This window comes from Grampus griseus (assembly GCF_964374135.1).
Source record: "Grampus griseus genome assembly, chromosome: 3".
NCBI lineage: Eukaryota > Metazoa > Chordata > Mammalia > Artiodactyla > Delphinidae > Grampus > Grampus griseus.
The window spans coordinates 114,673,499-114,697,414 of record NC_139019.1 but is presented as its reverse complement, the minus strand read 5'-3'; the positions used below and the strand labels follow the sequence as shown (position 1 = coordinate 114,697,414).

The 23,916-nt window shown below is 39.6% G+C and overlaps 1 protein-coding gene across 1 annotated transcript in view; it reads left to right on the top strand.

The window, feature by feature from the left end:
* Positions 1-6,275, top strand: part of NME5 (NME/NM23 family member 5) — a gene marked incomplete at both ends in the record, with an annotated part of 32,621 nt that extends 26,346 nt beyond the window's left edge. The window contains one exon of the mRNA XM_082652542.1: positions 6,192-6,275. Coding sequence (XP_082508668.1) covers positions 6,192-6,275 — 84 coding nt within the window. The remainder of the gene's footprint in view (positions 1-6,191) is intronic.
* Positions 6,276-23,916: the final 17,641 nt, after the last annotated feature.

The window sequence follows — 23,916 nt, the reverse complement described above, 5'->3', positions numbered from 1 at the left end:
CCTGTGCATTAATTTTGTATCCTACAACTTTACCAAATTCATTGATCAGCTCTAGTAGTTTTCTGGTGGCATCTCTAGGATTCTATTTGTATAGTATCATGTCATCTGTTTTACTTCTTCTTTTCCAATTTGTAATTCTTTTATTTCTTTTTCTTCTCTGATTGCCATGGTTAGGACTTCCAAAACTATGTTGAATAAGAGTGTGAGATTGGACATCCTTGTCTTGTTCCTGATCTTAGAGGAAATGCTTTCAGTTTTTCAGCATTGAGAATGATGTTTGCTGTGGGTTTGTTGTATATGGCCTTTATTATGTTGAGGTGGGTTCCCTCTATGCCCACTTTCTGGAGAGTTTTTATCATAAATGGGTGTTGAATTTTGTCAAAAGCTTTTTCTGCATCTATTGAGATGATCATATGGTATTTCTTCTTCCATTTGTTAATATGGTGTATCACAATGACTGATTTGTGTATATTGAAAAATCCTTGCATCCCTGAGAAAAATCCCGCTTGAACATGGTGTATGATTCTTTTAATGAGTTGTTGGATTCTGTTTGCTAGTATTTTGTTGAGGACTTTTGCATCTATATTCATGAGTAATATTGGTCTGTAATTTTTTTTGTACTATCTTTGTCTGGTTTTGGTATCAGGGTGATGGTGGCCTCATAGAATGAGTTTGGGAGTGTTCTTTCCTCTGCAATTTTTTGGAGGAGTTTGAGAAGGATGGGTGTTAGCTCTTCTCTAAATGTTTGATAGAATTCACCTGTGAAGCCATTTGGTCCTGGACTTTTGTTAGTTGGAAGATTTTTCTTTTCTTTTCTTTTTTTTGCGGTATGCAGGCCTCTCACTGTTGTGGCCCTCCCATTGTGGAGCACAGGCTCCAGACGAGCAGGCTCAGCGGCCATGGCTCACAGGCCCAGCTGCTCCACGGCATGTGGGATCTTCCCGGACTGGGTCACGAACCTGTGTCCCCTGCATCGGCAGGCGGACTCTCAACCACTGCACCACCATGGAAGCCCTGCTCTGATCTTTGTGATTTCTCTGCTTCTGCTAACTTTGGGTTTTGTTTGTTTTTCTTTCTCTAGTTCCTTTAGGTATAAGGTTAGATTGTTTATTTGAGTTGTTTCTTGTTTCTTGAGGTAGGCTTGTATAGCTATAAACTTCCCTCTTAGAACTGCTTTTGCTGCATCCCATAGGTTTTGGATCGTCGTGTTTTCATTCTCATTTGTCTCTAGGTATTTTTTGATTTCCTCTTTGATTTCTTCAGTGATCTCTTGGTTGTTTAGTAACGTATCGTTTAGCCTCCATGTGTCTGTGTTTTTTACATTTTTTTCCCTGTAATTGATTTCTAATATGATAGCGTTGTGGTCAGAAAAGATGCTTGATATGATTTCAGTTTTCTTAATTTGCTGAGGCTTGATTTGTGACCCAAGATGTGATCCGTCCTGGAGAATGTTCCGTGTGCACTTGAGAAGAAAGTGCAATCTGCTGTTTTTGGATGGAATGTCCTATAAATATCAATTAAATCTATCTGGTCTATTGTGTCATTTAAAGCTTGTGTTTCCTTATTAATTTTCTGTTTGGATGATCTGTCCATTGGTGTAAGTGAGGTGTTAAAGTCCCCCACTATTATTGTGTTACTGTCGATTTCCTCTTTTATAGCTGTTAGCAGTTGCCTTATGTATTGAGGTGCTCCTATGTTGGGTGCATATACATTTATAATTGTTATATCTTCTTCTTGGATTGATCCCTTGATCATTATGTAGCGTCCTTCCTTGTCTCTTGTAACATTCTTTATTTTAAAGTCTATTTTATCTGATATGAGTATTGCTACTCCAGCTTTCTTTTGATTTCCATTTGCATGGAATATCTTTTACCATCCCCTCACTTTCAGTCTGTATGTGCCCCTAGGTCTGAAGTGGGTATCTTGTAGACAGCATATATATGGGTCTTGTTTTTGTATCCATTCAGCAAGCCTGTATCTTTTGGTTGGAGCGTTTAATCCATTCACGTTTAAGGTAATTATCGATATGTATGTTCCTATTACCGTTTTCTTAATTGTTTTGGGTTTGTTTTTGTAGGTCCTTTTCTTCTCTTGGGTTTCCCACTTAGAGAAGTTCCTTTAGCATTTGTTGTAGAGCTGGTTTGGTGATGCTGAATCCTCTTAGCTTTTGCTTGTCTGTAAAGCTTTTGATTTCTCCATAGAATATGAATGAGATCCTTGCCAGGTAGAGTAATGTTGGTTGTAGGTTCTTCCCTTTCATCACTTTAAGTATATCATGCCACTCCATTCTGGCTTGTAGGGTTTCTGCTGAGAAATCACCTTAACCTTATGGGAGTTCCCTTGTATGTTATTTGTCGTTTTTCCCTTGCTGCTTTCAATAATTTTTCATTGTCTTTAATTTTTGCCAATTTGATTACTACGTGTCTCTGCGTGTTTCTCCTTGGGTTTATCCTGTATGGGACTCTCTGCAGTTCCTGGACTTGGGTGGCTATTTCCTTTCCTGTGTTAGGGAAGTTTTTGACTATAATCTCTTCAAATATTTTCTCGGGTCCTTTCTCTCTCTCTTCTCCTTCTGGGACCCCTATAATGCAAATGTTGTTGTGTTTAATGTTGTCCCAGAAGTCTCTTAGGCTGTCTTCATTTCTTTTCATTCTTTCTTCTGTTGTGTAGCAGTGAATTCCACCATTCTGTCTTTCAGGTCGCTTATCCGTTCTTCTGCCTCAGTTATTCTGCTATTGATTCCTTCTAGTGTAGTTTTTTTTTTTTTTTTTTTGGCAGTACGTGGGCCACTCAATGTTGTGGCCTCTCCTGTTGCGGAGCACAGGCTCCGCATGCACAGGCTCAGCAGCAATGGCTCACGGGCCCAGCTGCTCCACGGCATGTGGGATATTCCTGGACTGGGGCACGATCCTGTGTCCCCTGCATTGGCAGGCGGACTCTCAACCACTGTGCCACCAGGGAAGCCCTAGTTTAGTTTTCATTTCAGTTTTTGTATTGTTCATCTGTGTTTGTTTGTACTTTTAATTCTTCTAGATTTTTGTTAAACATTTCTTGCATATTCTCGATATTTGCCTCCATTCTTTTTTTGAGGTCCTGGATCATCTTCACTATCATTATTCTGAATTCTTTTTCTGGAAGGTTGCCTATCTCCATTTAGTTGTTTTTCGGGGGGTTTATCTTGTTCCTTCATCTGGTACGTAGCCCTCTGCCTTTTCATCTTGTGTATATTTCTGTGAATGTGGTTTTTGTTCCACAGGCTGAAGGATTGTAGTTCTGCATGCTTCTGCTGTCTGCCCTCTATCACATCTTTTTAATCTGTTCATATATTGACTTAGGTTGCTTCCCTATCTTGGCTATTGTAAATAATACTGCAATGAACATAGGGGTGCATATATGTTTTCAAATTAGTGTTTTTGTTTTCTTCAGAAAAGTACCCAGAAGCGGAATTGCTAGATCATATGGTAGTTGTGATTCTAACTTTTTGAGGAACCTTCATATTGCTTTCTGTAGTGGCTGTATCAATTATTTATATTCCCACCAACAGTGCACCAGGGTTCCCTTTTCTCCATGTCCTTGCCAACATTTGTTATTTTTTCTTTTTGATGATAGCCATTCTAATTGATGTGAGGTAATGTCTCCTTGTGGTTTTGATTTGCATTTCCTTGATGATTAGCGATGTTGAGCATCTTTGCATGTGTCTGTTGGCCATCTGTTTGTCTTCCTCAGAAAAATGTCTATTCAGGTTCTCTGCCCATTTTTAAATTCATTTTTTGTTTTTTTGATGTTGAGTTGTATGAGTCACTTGTATATATTGAATATTAACCTCTTATCAGGTATATTGTTTGCAAATACCTCCTCCCATTCAGTAGGCTGCCTTTTCATTTTGTTGATAGTTTCCTTCACTGTTCAGAAGTGTTTTAGTTTTATGTCATCCCATTTGGGTTTTTTTGCTTTTGTTTCCCTTGACTGAGGAGATATATTCAAAAATATATTTCTAAAAATACAACATTGTGAATCAACTATAGTTCAATAAAATTTTTCAAAAATATATTGCTAAGACTGATTTCAAAGTGCATAATGCCTGTGTTTTCTTCTAGGAATTTTATGGTTTCCTGTCTGCATTTAATTCTTTATTCCATTTTTAGTTTGTTTTTGTATATGGTGTGAGAGAGTAGTCCAGTTCGATTCTTTTGCATGTAGCTGTTCAATTTTCCTAAAACTATTTATTGAAGAGACTATCTTTTCCCCATTGTATTTCCTGTCTCCTTTGGCATAGATTGATTGACCATATAAGTGTGGGTTCATTTCTGGGCTGTCTGTTCTTTTCCATTGATCTATGTGTCTGTTTTTGTGCCAATGCCATACATTTTATTATTTTATTTTATTTTATCTTTTTTGACCATGCTGCACGGCATGTATGGTGTGAGATAGGGGGTCCAACTTCATTCTTTTGCATGTGGAAATCCAGTTTCTTAGTACCATCTGTTGAAGAAACTATATCTTCTCCACTGAATGGACTTGATACCATTGTCAAAAATCAGTTGACCATATATATATGGGTTTATTTCTGGCTCTCAAGTCTATTCCATTGATCTATATGTATATCTATATGCCACGCTGTTTTAATTACTGTAGCTTTATAGAAGATATTGAAATTGGGAAGAACAAATTCTAAACTTGATTTTTTTCTTTTTTCATGATTGTTTTGGCTATTTGGAGCTCCTTGAAATTCCATATGAATTTGAGGATTGTCTTTTCCTTTTCTGCAAAAACAACTGTTGGAAATTTGATGGGGATTGTGTTGAATCTATAGATCACTTTGAGTAATATTGACATCTTAGCATCTGAATGTTAGTAAATCTATCCATGGACATGGGATGTCTTTCCATTTATTTAGGTTTTTAAATTTCTTTTGGCAATGTTTTATAATTTTCAGGACACAAGTTGGTTAAATTTATTCCTAGATATTTTTTTCAAATCCATTATAAATGAATGTGATTTCCTAATTTCCTTTTTGAATCATTCATTGCTGATATATGGAAACACAACTGATTTTTGTGTATTGATCTTGTAACCTACAACTTTGCCATATTAATTTATTAGCACTAGTAGCTTTCTTTGATTCTTTGGGATTTTTTAATACAGACATACCATGGAGATGTTGTGGGTTAGGTTCCAGACCACCACAATTAAGCAAGTATTGCAGTAAAGCAAGTCATACAAATTTTTTGGTTTCCCAATGGGTATAAAAGTTATGGTTACACTATTCTGTAGTCAATTAAGTGTGCAACAATACCTTATTGCTAAAAAATGCTAGGCATCATCTGAACCTTCAGTGAGTCATAATTTTTTTGCAATAGTAACATTAAAGATCCCTGATCATAGACCACTATAACAAATATAATAATAATGGAAATGTTTGAAATATTGTGAGAATTAGCAAAATATGACATGGAGACACAAAGTCAGCAAGTACTGTTAGAAAAATGATGCCAATAATCTTGCTCTTGCTCAATGCAGAGTGATCAAAAATCTTCAATTTGTACAAAAAAAAATGCACTATCTGCAAAGTGCAGTAAACTGATGGAGATCTGCCTATATATAATAGGGTCATGTCATTTGTGAATGGACATAGTTTTACCTTCCTTTCCAGTTTGGATCTATACTTGACAGTATTGCATAATGTAAAACTTATTGTTTCAATTTTTTTAATTAATTAATTTATTTTTGGCTGTGTTGGCTCTTTGTTGTTGCACACAGGCTTTCTCTAGTTGCGGTGAGTGGGGGCTACTCTTCCTTGTGGTGGGCGGGCTTCTCATTGTGGTGGTTTCTCTTTTTACAGAGCACAGGCTCTAGGCACATGGGCTTCAGTAGTTGTGTCACACACAGGCTCAGTAGTTGTGGCTCACGGGCTCTAGAGTACAGGCTCAGTAGTTGTGGCACACGAGCTTAGTTGCTCCGCAGCATGTGGGATCTTCCCGGACCAGTTTTCAAACCCGTGTCCCCTGCATTAGCAGGTGGATTCTTACCCACTGCACCACCAGGGAAGCCCCCTGTTTCAATTTTTAATGCTCATTTTCTTATTATTCTTAAAGTGATTTTGGAAACTATTTTAAATTGAAATAGTATATATTGAAGAAATATGTAATCATTAATTAACGTAAGGGGTTTTTTTTTTCTTTTTTCCATAGATTTGGCTGGCTGATTGGTTGCTGAAAAATAATCCCAACAAACCCAAACTTTGTCATCATCCAGTTGCAGAAGAACCTTATTAAAATAAAGCTCTCAAAGAACAAATCATGAACTGTCTCACTGTAAAAGGCATGCTTCTACTTAAGAAAGAAGTAACTCCTAAGGGTTTAAGTAACTACATGTGACATAAATTATTTCTTAAAAATAAATTTTAAAAGAATAACTATTTCATGCAGCACATAACATTATCTAAAGTAAAATATTGGTTTAGGGTATGTTTTTTTTTAATAAGAAAATTGTATTAGCAGGATTTAGAATGTCAACAAAGTAACTGCAACTTTTTATTTTTACAGTTACAAAGTGGTATTCAGTTAAGAGAACAACAGTTCATATAGGATGCAACAGAGACAACTGAAGATAATAAGATACCATTTCTATATATAACTGATTTTTGCTGTGCACCAACAAGAACCTACTTTAAATTTCTCTGCCAATTTACAACCTCCATAATGTACTAGGCAAGGTTAGTAGCTATTGAAAATACCACCAGGACAGGGGTAGCTAAAGACACATTTGGTAGTATGTTAACTATACACAAAAGACACCATACAGTTTAAAAACAAGTTTTGCACAGCTTTACAGTGCAAGACATGGTCCTCCATCTCTCTGAGGACTTTTGGAAAACTCTGAGAAGGTGACTGGGTACTTCTTGTGCTCCTTCTGGCAAGTTTGCCCAAAGAATGCATATGATGGTGCTTCTCGGTCTCTTAGGATATCCTTTCCCATATTTAGTTATTTTTCCTCCATGAGTCACAGTCATCCAGTGCCCATCTGGCTCTCACTTGCCCTGGTGCTGTCTCTGTGGAGGAGCTCATTGTGTTGCAATGGCTGTCGATTTAGGATATGATTATAACAATGACGTAAGCATTAAGTAATAGAAGGCTGATGTAAGATATTGCTTATTATTTTTTAATTTCGAGAAGATATGGAATTTTCGTTATATTTTCCCTAGCCTATATCTACATGCATAATTAATGCATAGTTCAGACAGCTGAGTTTAAAAAGTATAAGTATATAAATAATTACGGGTTTTTTCCGCTATCCAATAGTAGAGTGTTCCTATGAAACCTTTCGTAAGCTGAAAGGGTGTAATGTGAAGAATCAATTACCTTAGTTCACAAGTTGCTAACAGATTCACAGAATCAATTGGGATAAAGGCCAGGTGTTCACTGACAGTTCAAAGCTATCACGGCTTGATGCTGGGATGCTGAGTGTAGTTCCCTAGGAATGATATTCGTGGTGCTACTCTTGTTGCTCGCTGTGCGCACTGCCTCTGAATTGGCTCATTGCAAAACAAATAGTTCTGTTTTCCCTTTTATCATAAAAGCAAAAATCCTCTTCAGATTTCTTTTGGTTAGTGAAAACAGATACGAATGCAGGTCTTTCGTAAGAGCAAAGTGGCATCAAGTGAACTTTCAGAAAGGGGGGCTACCTATATTTAGTAAAATGAAAATGGTTAGAACTCAATTATAGTTTTAACCAGTCATATATAATTATTTCCTCAACATTAATAAGTGCCCTACAAGGGTGAGCGACAGTAGCATGACAACTCATTTCTGGTTGTATCACTGAAAGTCCTGCATGCTTTGAGGCCCCTTAATCCTTCACAAAATGGAATGATTGGTCCCTCTACCAAAGTCTTTAGGTTAATATTTCTCAATTATGTTTTTGTGATGAAGTGCTAGTTTTCAAAAAATGAAAAATTCTCAGTTATTAAAGAAATTTTAATTTACTTAAAAAAAGATCCAAGTTGTAAAAGACTTTTTTTAAGAGTAAATAATTAAACTGGCCTCATCTCTTCAGAAAGGCAATGTCATTATAAAACAAAAAATGGAAATGGGGAAGACCAAAGAAACACCTTAACCAAAAACAATGAGTAGCTCTTGCCTAAAAAAACATCTATAGAAGACCTTTGGGGGGACAATTAAGGAGATTTAGATATGGACTAAATATTAGGTGATATTAGGGAATAATTGCTAAATTTCAAAGGGTCAAAATGATATGGCCATAAAAGGAGAATATCATGTTTAGGTTATGCATTCTGAAATTTCTAGGGGAAATTTTTTGATGTTTGCAACTTATTTTCAAATGGTTCAGCAAGAAATATTTTTATACATGTAAAGATAAAGCAAAGTTAACAAAATATTAACAATTGTTCAGTCTAGGTGGTGGGCACTCTAGTGTACTATTCTTTCAACTTTTCTGTGCTTTAAAACTATTCACAAATGAAGTTGGGGAAAAAAGATCTGTATGTTATTATCAAAAGCTGGTGTTCAGTTTTTCACATTGTTGATAGGGAAACATTCAGATACTATATAGCTCTTGATTTGATATAAAAATGACATATACTAATCATCTATGATGTGTTTTAGCCAAACATGTGTACCTTAAAATTATCAAGCCTTTAGGCCCACCTTCCTGCTTACAGTAGTAGGAAATAATGTGGCCATCTGAATGATACCATAAAGAAGCAAAAATTTACAAGATGTGATGTTCTGTAAGACAGCTGCCTTGGTCTTTCAACAAATTGGTATTATGAGAAAAGGGACTCTTTTAGATTAACAGAGATGTGAGATACATAATCAGAATCAACACTAGTTTCTAGATTGAACCCACATTTATGCAGACAAGCTGCAAAGGACATTTTGAAAAAATTTTTATTTATTTATTTATTTATATTTGGCTGTGTTGGGTCTTCGTTTCTGTGCGTGGGCTTTCTCTAGTTGCGGCGAGCGGGGGCCACTCTTCATTGCGGTGCACAGGCCTCTCACTGTCGCGGCCTCTCTTGTTGCAGAGCACAAGCTCCAGGCACGCAGGCTCAGCAGTTGTGGCTCACGGGCCTAGTTGCTCCACGGTATGTGGGATCTTCCCAGACCAGGGCTCGAACCCGTATCCCCTGCACTGGCAGGCAGACTCTCAACCACTGCGCCACCAGGGAAGCCCTGCAAAGGACATTTTTGAGATAACTGGGAAGATTTGAATCTAGACTGAGTATTAGATACAATGAAAATGTGTTGTCTTGGAAGGTAAAGATGGTTAACTGAAAAGACATGTTACGAAGCAATATGTACAGTGAGATCTTACTTTTTTTAAAATAAATTTATTTTATTTATTTTATTTTTGGCTGCACTGGGTCTTCATTCCTGTGTGTGGGCTTTCTCTAGTTGTGGCGAGCGGGGGCTACTCTTTGCTGCGGTGCGCGGGCTTCTCCTTGCCATGGCTTCTCTTGTTGCGGAGCACAGGCTCTAGGTACGCAGGCTTCAGCTGTGGTTCGTGGGCTCAGTAGTTGTGGCTCACGGGCTCTAGAGTGCAGGCTCAGTAGTTGTGGCGCACGGGCTTAGTTGCTCCGTGGCATGTGGGATCTTCCTGGACCAGGGCTTGAACCTGCGTCCCCTGCATTGGCAGGTGGATTCTTTTTTTTATAAAGTTTTAAAAATTTAATTTATTATTATTTTTTTTTGGCTGTGTTGGGTCTTCGTTTCTGTGCATGGGCTTTCTCTAGTTGCGGCGAGCAGGGGCCACTCTTCATCGTGGTGCACGGGCCTCTCACTATCGCAGCCTCTCTTGTTGCGAAGCACAGGCTCCAGACGTGCAGGCTCAGTAGTTGTGGTTCGCAGGCCTAGTTGCTCCGCGGGATGTGGGATCTTCCCAGACCAGGGCTCGAACCCGTGTCCCCTGCATTGACAGGCAGATTCTCAACCACTGCACCACCAGGGAAGCCCTGGCAGGTGGATTCTTAACCACTGTGCCACCAGGGAAGCCCAGTGAGATCTTACTTTGATAAAGAAATACATATATATGTGTGGAATAAGATGTAGAAGGGCGCCCACTCAAATGTTATTATATAATCTCTGGATGGTGGGAATACACTGATTTTCTTATTTTTGCTTAGCTGTATTTTAATTTTTCTACAGTGTTCATATTACTGCTTTTGTCATTTTTTAAGGGTTTAAAAAGATAAATATTTTAATGGTTGTCAACATTAAAAGGGTTAGCAACACTTCCTTATTAATAGACTATCTTTAAGCTATCTAGAGCCATGATGTTTTACAAGTTCTCAGTTATGGTGTTTATATGAATTTTTGGACATATTCCTCCTGGGACTGGTGTGCCCACTGTATTTCAAAACACCTTTAACATCGTGTTGGGAAGACAAACTAAAATCTTAAAAACAAAGATAAATAGTGGATGGCTATATTTTGAGCAATGGTCAAGAGCACATAGGAAAAAGCAAATAGTTTTTACAATGAGATTCCAGCTTCAGGAGGTCATTTCCACCACAAGAGCCTCCTCTTGTGCAAAAAAGAGGCAGCACTGTGTATGGCAGAAAAATTCTATACTGGAAGTCAGCTTCAGTCGCCAGACCTGCCATTTGTTTTTGGGTTTTTTTTTAAGTGGAAGAAAAAAATAGAGAAAACAGACTAATTTGAGATACATTTTGGAGGAAAAATAGATAAAAATACATGCAGATGGAAAACAATGTAGTTAGCCATAGGATTTTTAAACTTGGGACACATTTGAGGTCATTATTTCATGGGCCAGAACTGGAAAGTATAGCATAGAATGAATAAGAAAATGAGAAGACTGCCTTCTGACATAACCTGTCAGGTGGTATCAAAGTCCTGTGTACACATTTGTTATTGTTAAGTAGTGGTGGTTTAATGCATTTCTCTTGCACTGAATGATAGTGTGGTATTCTGGTTAAAAAAGATATACCACTTCATTTAGTTTCTTTCTCTAGGACTCAAAGAGATCATAGAAAAAAGCAAGCAAGCATGCAGCTCTCTTATGACTTGGGACTAAACAGAAGTTTAGATTTTTCTTTACTTCTTTAGAAGTTTAGCTCTGGGATGACATGTAGAAGCGCCCCCCCCCCCATTTGGAGAACCCAGGGCAATAGTTTATCTGCCCTGGCTTAAGGGTGCCACAGATTAGCTTGATTTGAAAGTGTCACAGATACTTTCTAGAAGTACTTTTCCATCTCAGAAATACTGCCACTTCTCTCTTGTTGTTAACTCTATGTAAGAACTATTTAGATTAAGCTTTGAATTTTCATTCAGAGATGGTTCAATTCTTCTTTGTTTGCTACTTCTTTGACTTTAGGTGCTTATCTTGGGTTCTTTATTTTTGTTAGTCCCCTTACTAATAACATTCACTGTACTAACTTTGCACCTTTCATTTACTTTACAGAAGTTAACTAAATCTCAGAAACTCCCTGGCTTATGAGAGCCTTTAGTAGAGAAGTTCACTTCTAAATGTAGAGTCCAATGATTTTTGGCAATTTCAGATAAATACTGTAAGGGAGATAGCTTTCTCCCACCTCATTGAAGGACATGACTAAAGAAAAAAATCTTTGTGGAGCAGTCCAGCATAGTTTTCCTATTAAATTAACTACATACTTTAGTCCATTGGAAAGGGGAGATTACTAAATATGATGTCTGTTCCTTTCCTGCTTCCAGGATGACCCAGAAAGTTCTCTCCCCTCATCCAAATCAAGGGTTGATGACACTGCTGTGATTGATGCCTTTTGTTCCCAGACCAAATTGTTTTTTATAGCCCACCCCCTGCCAGCACTTTCCAAAGTGCCACTGCCATCAGCTCCAGAGGGAGCCCCTTCCTCAGGCTTCCTGGCCAGCAGCTGCACTGTGATGGCAGGGAGCTCGGAATGGGAGGAGAAAGCAGCTTGCAGACAAATGGGCAGCTAATCCAACCAACAGCCCATCACTAGAACCATAAAAAAAATTCCTTTTTTCCCCCGCTTGCCTCATCTGCATTTCTTGGCTGAGACGGCGATGGAATGCTCCTTGGAAAAGTTATGGCTTCACATAAAGCAATCTCAAATTTCCCTCCCTTTTTTTTTCTTTCTCAAACAATTCTACTTAGCCCAATATTGTCAAATCACTACAGACCTTACCAGTAGTAAAAGGACAATAAGGGAATAGTAGGAACAACTTTATGCTTATAAATTTGACAAATTAGGTGAAATAGACAAAGTCCTTTAAAGACACAGCTACCAACAATGTGTCAACCTAAACTACAATTTCTGGATCCTTCTTTAAACTTTCTGTCATCATTGTTCGGATCTCTCAGTGCTCAACTTTTTAGTTTTGAAGCAGCCCTACTGAACTTACTTAGTAAGCATTCTCAACTGTTCTACTAAGATCTAGTTACTTTTCAGCTCAAGTTTTCTAATTTTGGGATAGAGAGGGTAAAGCTATTTTTTAAGAATAAGCATCTCAGGGGTTAATAAATCTTATTTTAATCAGGATTATAAAATCCTGATCCTTCTGGGTGGCCTTTATGTTGGGACCAGAATGACAGCCTCTCTGGTCTTTATCTAGTGTTCCTAGTCCTTGCCAATGTGAGAACATTTCAAGGCGTCTTTAACATATATATGTGGTTAGAGCCTCTTGCACCATAAAACGGTTAGCCACGGACCCACATAAAACAGTCAGTCTACAATGAGGTTGAAGCTTTCGAAACAAGCACATCCTTTTCAGTGGTGCTTGCTTTTATAATGTGTCATTTAGCAAATGGACTGTGAAGAATTAGTCATGCCAAACTTCTAACCATCCGATGACTAGCTACAGACTAAACATCCCAGATGAAAATTTTTAGATTTTAAAGCTTCAGTCTTTCAAAGTTCAATTAAAATAAAATATTTACTAGGAACCCCAAGTTCTAGTCTAACTTGTTTGCACATTTCAGAGATACAAGTTCAACACGTAAGTAGCAAACCATTATGAGTTCCTTCATGCCTCTCAGGGATGGTTTGAGAAAATGGATTATTTGAAACCACTGTAATCTTTGTGGTAAGAAACACAATATACTAAATTAAGTCAAAATGTAATATTTTTAGGCACATTAGTGAAATCACACTGTTATATTCCTCTTTCTGTTGCTAATATTGTACGTCCAACCTGAACACACTCTTGTATTTAGGAAGCCAGACCCTTTGTCCAGCTTCCTGTAGGTCTGGGTGCCCTCAACCTGTCCTCAGCTCTTCAGTAGTTACCTAGGTCTGAGGCCTGACCCTGGGATCTCCTATGCCATCTGAGCTGACCTTTTCACTGGATTCCATGCGCTGGTATCTTCTTAGAATACTCTTCTTCCTTTTTAGAGCTCTATTATTTTAAAATTCTCCTCATCTTTTTTCCTGTCCTCATCTTGATCATTTCCCTTTATCTTTATCAGTGAGTTCAGTATTCTTGACCATAAGCTGCTATAAAGATCTTGATATGTCAGTTATATTGTAATATGATTTTTAAAAAGATTTTGAAATTATGAAGCACATCACAGAGTGAAAGAGTTAAAAAGAGTGTGCCAACATGTTTTCTTCCTATTCAGTTTGGTCAGGGGAACCCAAGTTGAATAGACATTGTCCGTATAGAAAACAGGTTTCCTACTTCCATGGGTAGCTGTTTGAAATTAATGTTCACTACTTTGTGACAATCAACAAATACTTATTATCTTGTATATACATAATATGCTGGAAAAATATTTTATAGTTGTTAATCTGGCATTCAGGGCTCCCACAGACTGGTCAATGCTTATCTTTCCAAACATATATCCTCAGAACTTGCCGTATGGACACTGTTCTAGCTAGAGTGTTTGGTTTGCTCGCCTTGCCCATTCCTAATTCTGTTCATTTGCTAAAGCCATTCTTTGCTTTACTCTGTCATCCTACATCACAAACACTGAAGATTCTCCTATTCTTTTATGCTTGTATAATTCCTAGCCTAGGAGACAATTTCATATAGTTTTGCTCTAATACAGCTTAATTGCTGACTTATCTGGCACTTAATAATATACTCCTTTGACATAATGTACTGGACATATGGTGAAATGGTTTAGCATTTGGCCTTTGGAAACAGCAAAGCAGTTTTCTATCATAACTCCATGACTTCCTAGCTCTGTGACTGTGGGAAAATTTGCTTAACCTCTCTGAGTCTGTTTCCTCCTCTCTCTACTGGGGATAATGATAATACCTACCTTACAGGGTTGTTTTAAGGATTAAATGTGTAAAAGTACCTAACAGTGCCTTGTGACACAGAGTAAGCACTCAGTTAAAGTTAGCTATAATTTTTTACCTCAGGTCTTTTTCTTTAAACTTATATATGGACTCTCTTCACATCATTAATGGAAGGATTACTATCTGTCGTTACCTATTATGTGCCAAGCACTGTGCTAAGCACTTTCACTTATGTTATCTTAATCCTCACAACAATCTTGAAGTTAAAACGATTTGATGGGGGCTTCCCTGGTGGCGCAGTGGTTGAGAGTCCGCCTGCCGATGCAGGGGACACGGGTTCGTGCCCCGGTCCGGGAAGATCCCACATGCTGTGGAGCGCCTGGGCCCGTGAGCCATGGCCGCTGAGCCTGCGCGTCCGGAGCCTGTGCTCCGCAACGGGAGAGGCCACAACAGTGAGAGGCCCGCGTACCGCAAAAAAAAAAACAAACAAACAAAAAAAAAAACGATTTGATGTAGAGGCCATATCTGGGAATTATTAGAGCTGGGGTTTTGAACTTAATTATATTTGGCTCTAAAGCCTTTCCATTACTTAATGGTGGTTCTTCATAGACATGGGAAACTTCCTGTTTTTCTCATAGGGCCAACTGAGTGTTGTGTATAAACCAAGTTCATTCATTTAATGGATTTATTGTGTATAAATTAATGAAGTGGGACTTGGGGCTTTACTCCATTTATGCTATTGCTTTTTGTGGCTGACAGTCATAGGTTTTCTTCCTTCTTCACTCAGAAAGTGCTTCCAAACCCCTTTTCATTCTCCGTATTACTAAAGGCACTGATACCTTTATTTACACTTAACCACTACATGCTCTTGCACATCAACTTTATAAAAAAAAAAAAGTTTTGCTAATTTTATTTATTTATTTATTTTTTTAAAGGGAACTTTCTTTCTTTCTTTCTTTCTTTATTTTTGGCTGCATTTGGTCTTCACTGCTGCGTGGGCTTTCTCTAGTGTGGTGAGCAGGGGCTACTCTTCATTGCGGTGCATGGGCTTCTCATAGCAGTGGATTCTCTTGTTGCAGAGCATGGGCTCTAGGCATGCAGGCTTCAGTTGTTGTGGCACGAGGGCTCAGTAGTTGTGGCTCCCAGGCTCTAGAGTGCAGGCTCAGTAGTTGGGGCACATGGGTTTAGTTGCTCTGCAGCATGTGGGATCTTCCTGGACCAGAGCTTGAACCCATGTCCTCTGCATTGACAGGCAGATTCTTAACCACTGTGCCACCAGGGAAGCCCACTAATTAATTTTGAACCACCTAATCCAACCCCTTTATTTATAATTGAAGCAAACAAGGCTCAGGGTAGCTAAGAGACATGCCCAAGGTCACACATAAAGCTAATGGCTGATGATCCATGTTCTTGGCTCATACCCAGAGTGCTATTCATTATACCAGGAACCCCTTGAGAAGAAGCACTTGAAAATATTATTGTCATAAGCAGTTAAAAACCTCCACCTGCCATCTTACTTGTGGTGGTAATTTAATAGTAAATCCTTGTAAAATATAATGTACAAAGAAGCTTCCTTCTGCACTAAATTCAAATTAGTAAAATCTAATCATAAGACTCTGTGTACATGAAGAACATCTGACTATTGCTATTTTACAGGCTATATGTTTCATGAAACCAGAAGGGGTTCTAATTTATTCTGTATGGCAATTGGCATGGGACATCTTATAAAGGCCAGAACTGTCAGGATAGAAAAATTTAGAGGCTCAGAATAGAACTTTAGAATTTGAAAAAAATGTTGTGAATATCTAATGTAATCTAATCAAATTCCCTTCTTTTTTATAGTAAAGATTTTGAAGCACAGAAAGTGATTTGCATGGCTTTACAGTAAAATCTGTGGCAAAATCAGCAGCACTTTTCCCACAATACTAAATTACCTCTCTTGATTACCTCAAAATTAAATTGTGTTGATTGTCACAGAAGATTGCAGGAATAAATCCTTTTGGAAAAATGTAAGACAACCTTCAGGGAACTAAAATTAAACATTACCTTAATCTCCTTTTGGAACATGAACCCCATTATTATTCAGGCAACTTCATTGCATGTGCAGATTTTCTTGGCTTTTTGATAGTCCTTATGTGTTACTGGCAGAATTGTTTTTTCACCAGAAACATCAGACTTCAGAAAGAGAGAAAAATGGAATTATTCAGCTAAATGGGAGCTTTGAAAGTCTCCAGATTGTGATCTATTCTAAAGTGGCCTCGATTTTTCAGCAACTTTCTGGACATGGAGAAGAATCAGAATGGGAATCATTCTCTAAGAGAATCAATGATTCTTTTCTAATGTCTTAGCCATAGAGACAACAAAACTGTCTGGCTGTTCAGTAGAACTTTAACAAAATTTTCATCCTTGCTGTTTTCTTTAGGTTGTGGAATGAGTAGGTACACCTATTGGAGCCCAGAATTTGAGAGAAATGTTGTATTATTGTCAATTTTTAAAGAAAATTTCATTCTTCCCAGTTTGTGCTCATATAGATTCCTGCCTGCTTTTTTTCTGTCACACCATACTACCCAGTCTGCGTCTAAAAAATCAAGACGAGAAGATGGCAATCAACATATGGCACAATGGGGAAATGCATCCATACTCTCAGCTCAGCCCTGTCCTTCAAACTCTGGAGATTATTTAGAGTCAACCCCAGGACACTGGTGAGTGTGGGAAGCTCTTGGAGGGGTGAGGAGTGGGAGGGTGCCAGGAGCCTGAAAGATCTTATGAAAGCGCCCTGCCTAGCTGGCCTAGGATTAACCCGTCATTTCCCAGCCAGAGCTAACCCAGCTGTCTTGCTTTCCAGGGGTCTCTCATGTTAATCTGTGGAATTGACCAACTGAGTTTGACCGTGACTGGCTTTGTTTTGCAAAACAAAATTGGTAAGGCAGGCCTCATGCTGACTGACTGAATGGTGTCATCAACCCAATTCAAGGGGTGCCACAAAAGCAAGGAAATGAAACTTCAATTTCCTCCTCATGTTAAATGATAGCTTATCATACCAATTATGACCCTTCTGCAGCTCAGGGCAAAGTATTTTATTGCTTTTTTTTTTTTTTTTTTTTTGTGAACAGCCATAAACCACTCTCTTCTACTTTTACCTCTAACCCCTACCCCCACCCCACACCTGATTAAGGCTCATTGGAAAGGGCTAGTCTCTGTCGTCAAAGGACAGAGAGCCAAAGCCTCCTTTTTTACCCCTACCAACCTGTCATGATTTTACCTTGATTCTAGGAAGTACGAGATTTGTTTTAAAGCAAAACAGAAACAAACAGCGTGCAAGGAAGCCTTTCTGGCTTCAGAGCACCCTTTTAATGTTCAGCTCCTCTCACTACTTGGATGAGTTTGCCTCAGTTTTGGGCCAGGCAGAAATTGGTTGCTTTCATCCCTATGTTCCTACTGCCCCTGTACACACTTTTTTTTTTTTTTTTTTTTTTTTTTTTGCGGTAAGCAGGCCTCTCACTGTTGTGGCCTCTCCCGCGCAGGCTCAGTGGCCATGGCTCACGGGCCCAGCCGCTCCGCAGCATGTGGGATCTTCCCGGACCGGGGCACGAACCCGTGTCCCCTGCATCGGCAGGCGGACTCTCAACCACTGCGCCACCAGGGAAGCCCCCTTGTACACACTTTTATTAGAATATTTATCACACCACGTTTTTATGGGCATAGGTGTGCTTTCCTTCTTGATTGGGAGGGAACGTGTCCCTTCGTGTTTACCTCCCAGACAGGCACCTAGCACAGTCCATCATGACCCATAGAAGACATTTACTGATTGAATAGATTGATGGAGGCCCCCCACAAAGGTTAGCTCTTATATTTCCCTACCTGCTGGCAAATCTGTATCCATCTGTTCCTAAAATCAAAAAGAGGCTCAAAAAAAAAAAAAAAAAAAAAAGAGGCTCAGTTGCTCAGGTTATTCAATAGGCACTTGTGGACGTCAATGGGAGAGGTGTGGTGCTTCTTTGGACCTGTGCCCTCTTCCCTTCACTTCCTACTCCTTTTAGGAAATCTCATTTACTCCCATGGCTTCAGAAACTCTCTCTGTATTGGCGACTCTTAAGTTTGCATCTCCATCTCAATTTTCTTTTCTAGTTTATTTAGTATCTTTCCCAGACTTAATAGCCAATTGCCTGCTTGATTTCCACTTGAATGTCTCAGAAAAATTTCTAAGTTAATGTGCTTGAAATGGAACTCTTGATCCCCATCTTCCCATTAGCCCTAACCTGGTCCTCTCATTTTGCCTATGTCCGTAAACAGCACCACCTGCCACTCAGTTACTAAAGTTAGGAAACTGGAAGTCACCCTAGATCCTTCCCCTTCTCTCACCCATCACATCCAATCCATCAGCAAATTTTATTGGTTCTACCTCTTTTATACATACTGCCCATCTTCCTTCTTCCCTCTGTTCACTTTATCCCTACCTTAGTCCAAGTCACTATCAGCTCTTGCCTGTCTTAATACAACTGCCTCCTTGTCTTCAGCCTTCCACGCTTGACTATTTCCAGATAACAGCCAGTTTTCTTACAAGGTAAATAGGATCCTATCATCCCCTAGCTTAAAATCTTTTAATGGTTTTCCATTTCTCTGGAACAAAATTCAGACATTTTACTGTGACCGATTGGGTCTTCAATGATCTGACCCCTGCTTACTTCTCTAAGTTCATCTCATGCCACCACACGCAAAGCATTCTTCAGTCATATCAAACTTTTATCAGTTCCTGGAATTTTCCAAGCTCTTTTCTGCTTTGGGCCTTATTGCTTGTTAATGCTTCTCTCTGAAATATGTTTTCTTGAAGCTCTTATAACTAGTTCCTTTGGTATAACTTTAAATGTCAACTTCACAGAGAACCTTCTCTGACCACTTTTTCTTAAGATGTTGCCACCTTGTTATAAGAACCCTACTATTTCCATCATGACACTTATCTCAATCTGTAATAATCTGTTTTTTAACTTGTTCATTGTATGTGTCCTCCATGAAAATACTAGTTCCATGAGGGCAGAGACCTTGTCAATGTCATGAACTTCTTCATCTCTCGCATTAGTGCTATGCCTATAACAGAGTATGTGGTCAAGAAACGTTTATTGAATGGATGAAGTGGGTTATAAATAGGAGGACTATATGATTGCCATCAAACAGTACACTTTTTGGAGTGAAAGGAGGCGCAATTACAATTATACTTGGGACAGCAGGCATAAACCATGAAGCAATAGGAAGAGCAGTGGATTTCTAGAAATATCAGCATCCAAGATGACTCTGATTTTGTGCCCTTCAACATTTTTATTCAGGTGAAGCCAATTTAAGGTGAATACCGAGGAGGGGGAAAAGGGGTACATGCCATGAAGTGTAGTGTAGCAGGGGGAATGAATGGGCTGACTTTTTCCTTTGCTTTGGGCTCAAGTGGTAATTGTATGTTTGGGAACCTCAAGTGTTCTCTTTAAACTTAAAAATTTTTTAATATCACATACCATATACAAGACCTCCCCCATCAGTTACCTGTCTGAGTTACTGCCTAGCTGATTGGTCCTGAGAGTATTTTGGGCCACTTCCCCCACCCCCAAGAGCAGAGGTCCTAGCAATTGCTTGAACTTGGAATTAGGAGACCTGAGGTCTATCCTCAACTTGACCTTTAACTAGGCAAATGACCTTGGGCAAATGTCTTTCCTCTTCTGTAAAGTGAGAGGTTTGTAGGAGATGAATTCTAAGGTCTCTTCCATCTCTGAAATTCCATGACCTGTACACTTAACACCACCTTTGGGCAAGACTGGCTAGTGTCTGGAGAGCAGTAATCACCCACCAAATGCAGAGTGTCGTGAGAGGCTTGCAGAGGCACGAAGGTGGGTAACATGGCCCTACCTCCAAGGAGGAGACTTGTCAGCTCTATTGTTGAGGCATAGAGAAATACATAATGCCTAGATATCATAGGCAGTGAAATTTAGATTCTTTCAAATAAATGGCAGGTCATTTCAAAGAGCAGATAGACCTTAAGGAGGGAATATTTGAAGTTGAGGAGGCAAAGGTATCTCAGGGAGGGAAATGGTCTCAACTGGGATACAGAAATTGCATGGGAATGGCATATACAGAGAATTGTCATAACCTGGTCTAGCTGGAACTGAGGAAGCAAGGAATAAAACTGGAAAAGCAAAATAGGAACAGTTACCTCTGGGGAGGGCAGTGAGCTGGGGGAAGAAGGGAGTGAAGGTATTATTCACTTTTTGGTCTGTTTACTTCTAAATTTTTCGGATTTTTATGAGATTATATTCATAGAAAAAAATTTTTAATGTTTACAATAAGATAGTGTCAAGTTTAGGAGACTTGAAATGTCAGGCCAAAGAACTGGAATTGTATTCTCTAGGACATTGCAGGTTTTTTGTTTTTAATCAGGTAATGATGAATTGAATGTAGTGTACTAGTAAGATAAGTATGGTAGCATTGTGTTAGGTGGAGAGTTGAGGGGCAAAATATCAGTTATTGAGTTAGTGCAAAATTCAGGTACAATATGAAGAGTTGAGCAGAGGGACAAGTGAGGGGTGACTCATCAGTAAGCCTTAGTCACTCAAAGTTTCATTGGATTACTGATGGAAGCAGAGGAATCATAGAGAAAATCAATTCTGTCACTCAAGTTGAAACATCCTGTGGAATATTAGAGCTGTGGTGCCTAGACCTTGCACAGAAGTGGGGATTTTGGAATCATCAGCACAGAAATAAAACTGGACTTTTAAAGTAGCTAAATGCTTCACGGGTGAGAGCAGAGAAGGAAGTGTGTCCTGTCAGTTTCATGTTCTTGCCCCGCACTGCCTGCAAGCCTCTAGCACAGGAGGACCCTGATGACTGAGGTTCCAGCTGATGCAGCTGGGAATCAAGGCTACTTGGCTGAAATGGAGGGGTTAGAAATGAACTTGGGCCATGGAGAAATGCAAGTGGGGCCTGATGGGGCAATCAAAGCTCTGTGACAGCCAAGCATAGGCAGATTCTTCAGATACTTGAGGGCAAAGAGGTGATGGCAATTGAGGTTTGAGAAGGGTTTCTGGCTCACACCCTCACCTAACCCCTCACAGAAACCCAAAGCTGGTGTGCATTTGAAGAGGGTCTAAGAAAAAGTGTGTGAGAGAGAATTAGTGAAAAACTGAAGTAATTAGGGTTATTCGGCTTGGAGAAAAGGAGTATTTTGAAGGCCTCAATCCATAATGAGAGGTCCTAGAAGATTTCGTAGACTTAAAATATATCAGTGCTTACTCAGCCATAAAAAGCAACGAAATTGAGTTGGTTGTAATGAGGTGGATGGACCTAGAGTCTGTCATACAGAGTGAAGTAAGTCAGAAAGAGAAAAAACAAATACCATACGCTAATGCCTATATATGGAATCTAAAAAACCGGTACTGATGAACCTAGTGGCAGGACACGAATAAAGATGCAGACATAGAGAATGGACTTGAGGACACGGGGGTGGGGTGGGGAAGGGAAAGCTGGGACGAAGTGAGAGAGTAGCACTGACATATACACACTACCAAACGTAAAATGGATGGCTAGTGGGAAGCAGCCACATAGCACAGGGAGATCAGCTCAGTGCTTTGTGGCGACCTAGAGGGGTGGGAAAGGGAGGGTGGGAGGGAGGCTCAAGAGGGAGGGAATATGGGGGTATATGTATACTTATAGCTGATTCACTTGGTTGTACAGCAGAAACTTAACACACCATTGTAAAGCAATTATATTCCAATAAAGATGTAATAAATAAATAAATAATAAAATAAAATATAGCAGTGCTGATTCAGTTAGGCATGCAGCAAATTTCCTAATAGGCACTTTATCCCAGGGAGGGAAGTACTAGCTTCTCCCTCCCTCTCTGATGGTCTTTCAACACAGAGTGTAAAATGTGCTTCTCTTCCTTAGGCCTTAGATTAGGAGCTCTCCTATTAAGAAGCAGGTAGCTGAATCAAGTGATCTCTTATAGATTGCAAGAAGCTCCTGATGAAGAAGTGGCCATTTTAGGATCCCCTAGTCCTATCATAGGTCTAGGCAGGTATCTGAGAATCTGAGAGGAATGCGCACCACCTTTCCCTTACCCACATCCCACCCACCCCCTACCCATATTCCACTTCTCTTACCCACAGCCTCCTTCCTCCCTCACTGACCAAGTGCAGTTTGAGGCTTCCCAGAGCCTGGGCCTAATTTCTTCAGTGCCTTCATTGGTCATCATACATTCATTTCCTGATAAAAAGGGCAGCCTGGCAGGGTGGGCAGGGCACCAGCCATGGAGAGTGTGCAGGGCCCTGGAGTCTAACGTTCAGCTATCTCACTTGGTGATACTGGGTGCGGGGGAACTTTCCTCCTCTAAACCTAGCTTACCTCCTCTGGTAGGGAATGCAACCGAATTAAAATGGTGTAGAACACTAGTCCTACCCGAAGGTCTTTAACTTCTTCTGGAAGTCTTTGCTCTGGTCTTTCTTTTCGTTTCATCCCCCACACTTCAAACCTCATTATCTGGGCCCTTGGTCACTGTCTTTTGTGATCAATGATATGAGTGGTATGTGATCTGGGGCTAGAAATTTGTCTTTCTGTCTTTCCTGTATTTTTTTCCTCTAGCCTCTAAAATAAACACCCCTCTTTTGACATTCCTTTGAAACTTTGACCTCTAATGTAGACCACAATGGTTAGCCTTTTTCTTTGAGTACCCCCTGGAGAACCAGGATTCTGCCCTCCCAAGTCAGCAGGAGCCAGGCTATCTGCTTTATCATTCTAAGGAAGGCCTTTGCAAGTCAAAAGTTAGGTTTCTTCTTTCTGGAGAAGGGCTGAGAAATGTGACTCTTCTACTTGTAGAAGAGGGAGGAAAAGGACACCTTTCACTGCATATAAATGGAGTCATTCTACAAAGCTGTCATGACAGCTGGAGAATGTCGCAAGAGATCCCTGGGGTCCCAGAGTGTAAGTGGTATAAAGGAAGAGTATAGATTTATGTGGTAATAGGTCCGAATTCAAATCTACCTCCATGTGTTTAATTTTAGGTTGGGTGCTTAACTTCTCTGAGCCACAGTTTCCTCAGTAGTAAGAGGGGAATAATTGTAACTCTTTAACTGGATTGTTCTGAGGATTGAAGGAGATAGTATATATTAAGCATCTGACACTTAGTAGGTCCTCAGTTACTCCCTTTCCACCCTTGTGATCACCCACCAGCAAGCCCTGAGGAGACTGGCAGGGGACCATGGGAAGCTCTGGGAATAGGCCTTAGGGTTTTCTTAATTCTGCCCATGGCAAAGATCAGACAGGAAGAAAAAGGAGAAGGAAGAGGAGGTGGAGGAGGAGGAGAAAAAGTTTTGTAGGGGCCTGGCAAGCATAGACTGAGAAAATACAGGCTTCTGTTCTCCAGGCAATGTGAATCAGTGCCTGGATTTACTGAAATGTGGGACTAGGCTCATGGACAGGTTTCTCTCATTGAGTCAATTCCTTTTTCAGCAGCTTTTCAAGATCTACTATCAGATTGTGGCTGCCAACCTGCCTGTCTTGGGCCCTGGACCTATCAAACACGGGGGTTTTACTGTTCTGTCACCTTAATGATAGCCAGCTTGTTAAGGATGAGCCAAAAGGGAAGGAGTGTAGGGTTGTAACTAATGAATCTGAATGCCACTGTAATGCCTTGGAATGAGTCCTTGACAGGAAGGTGA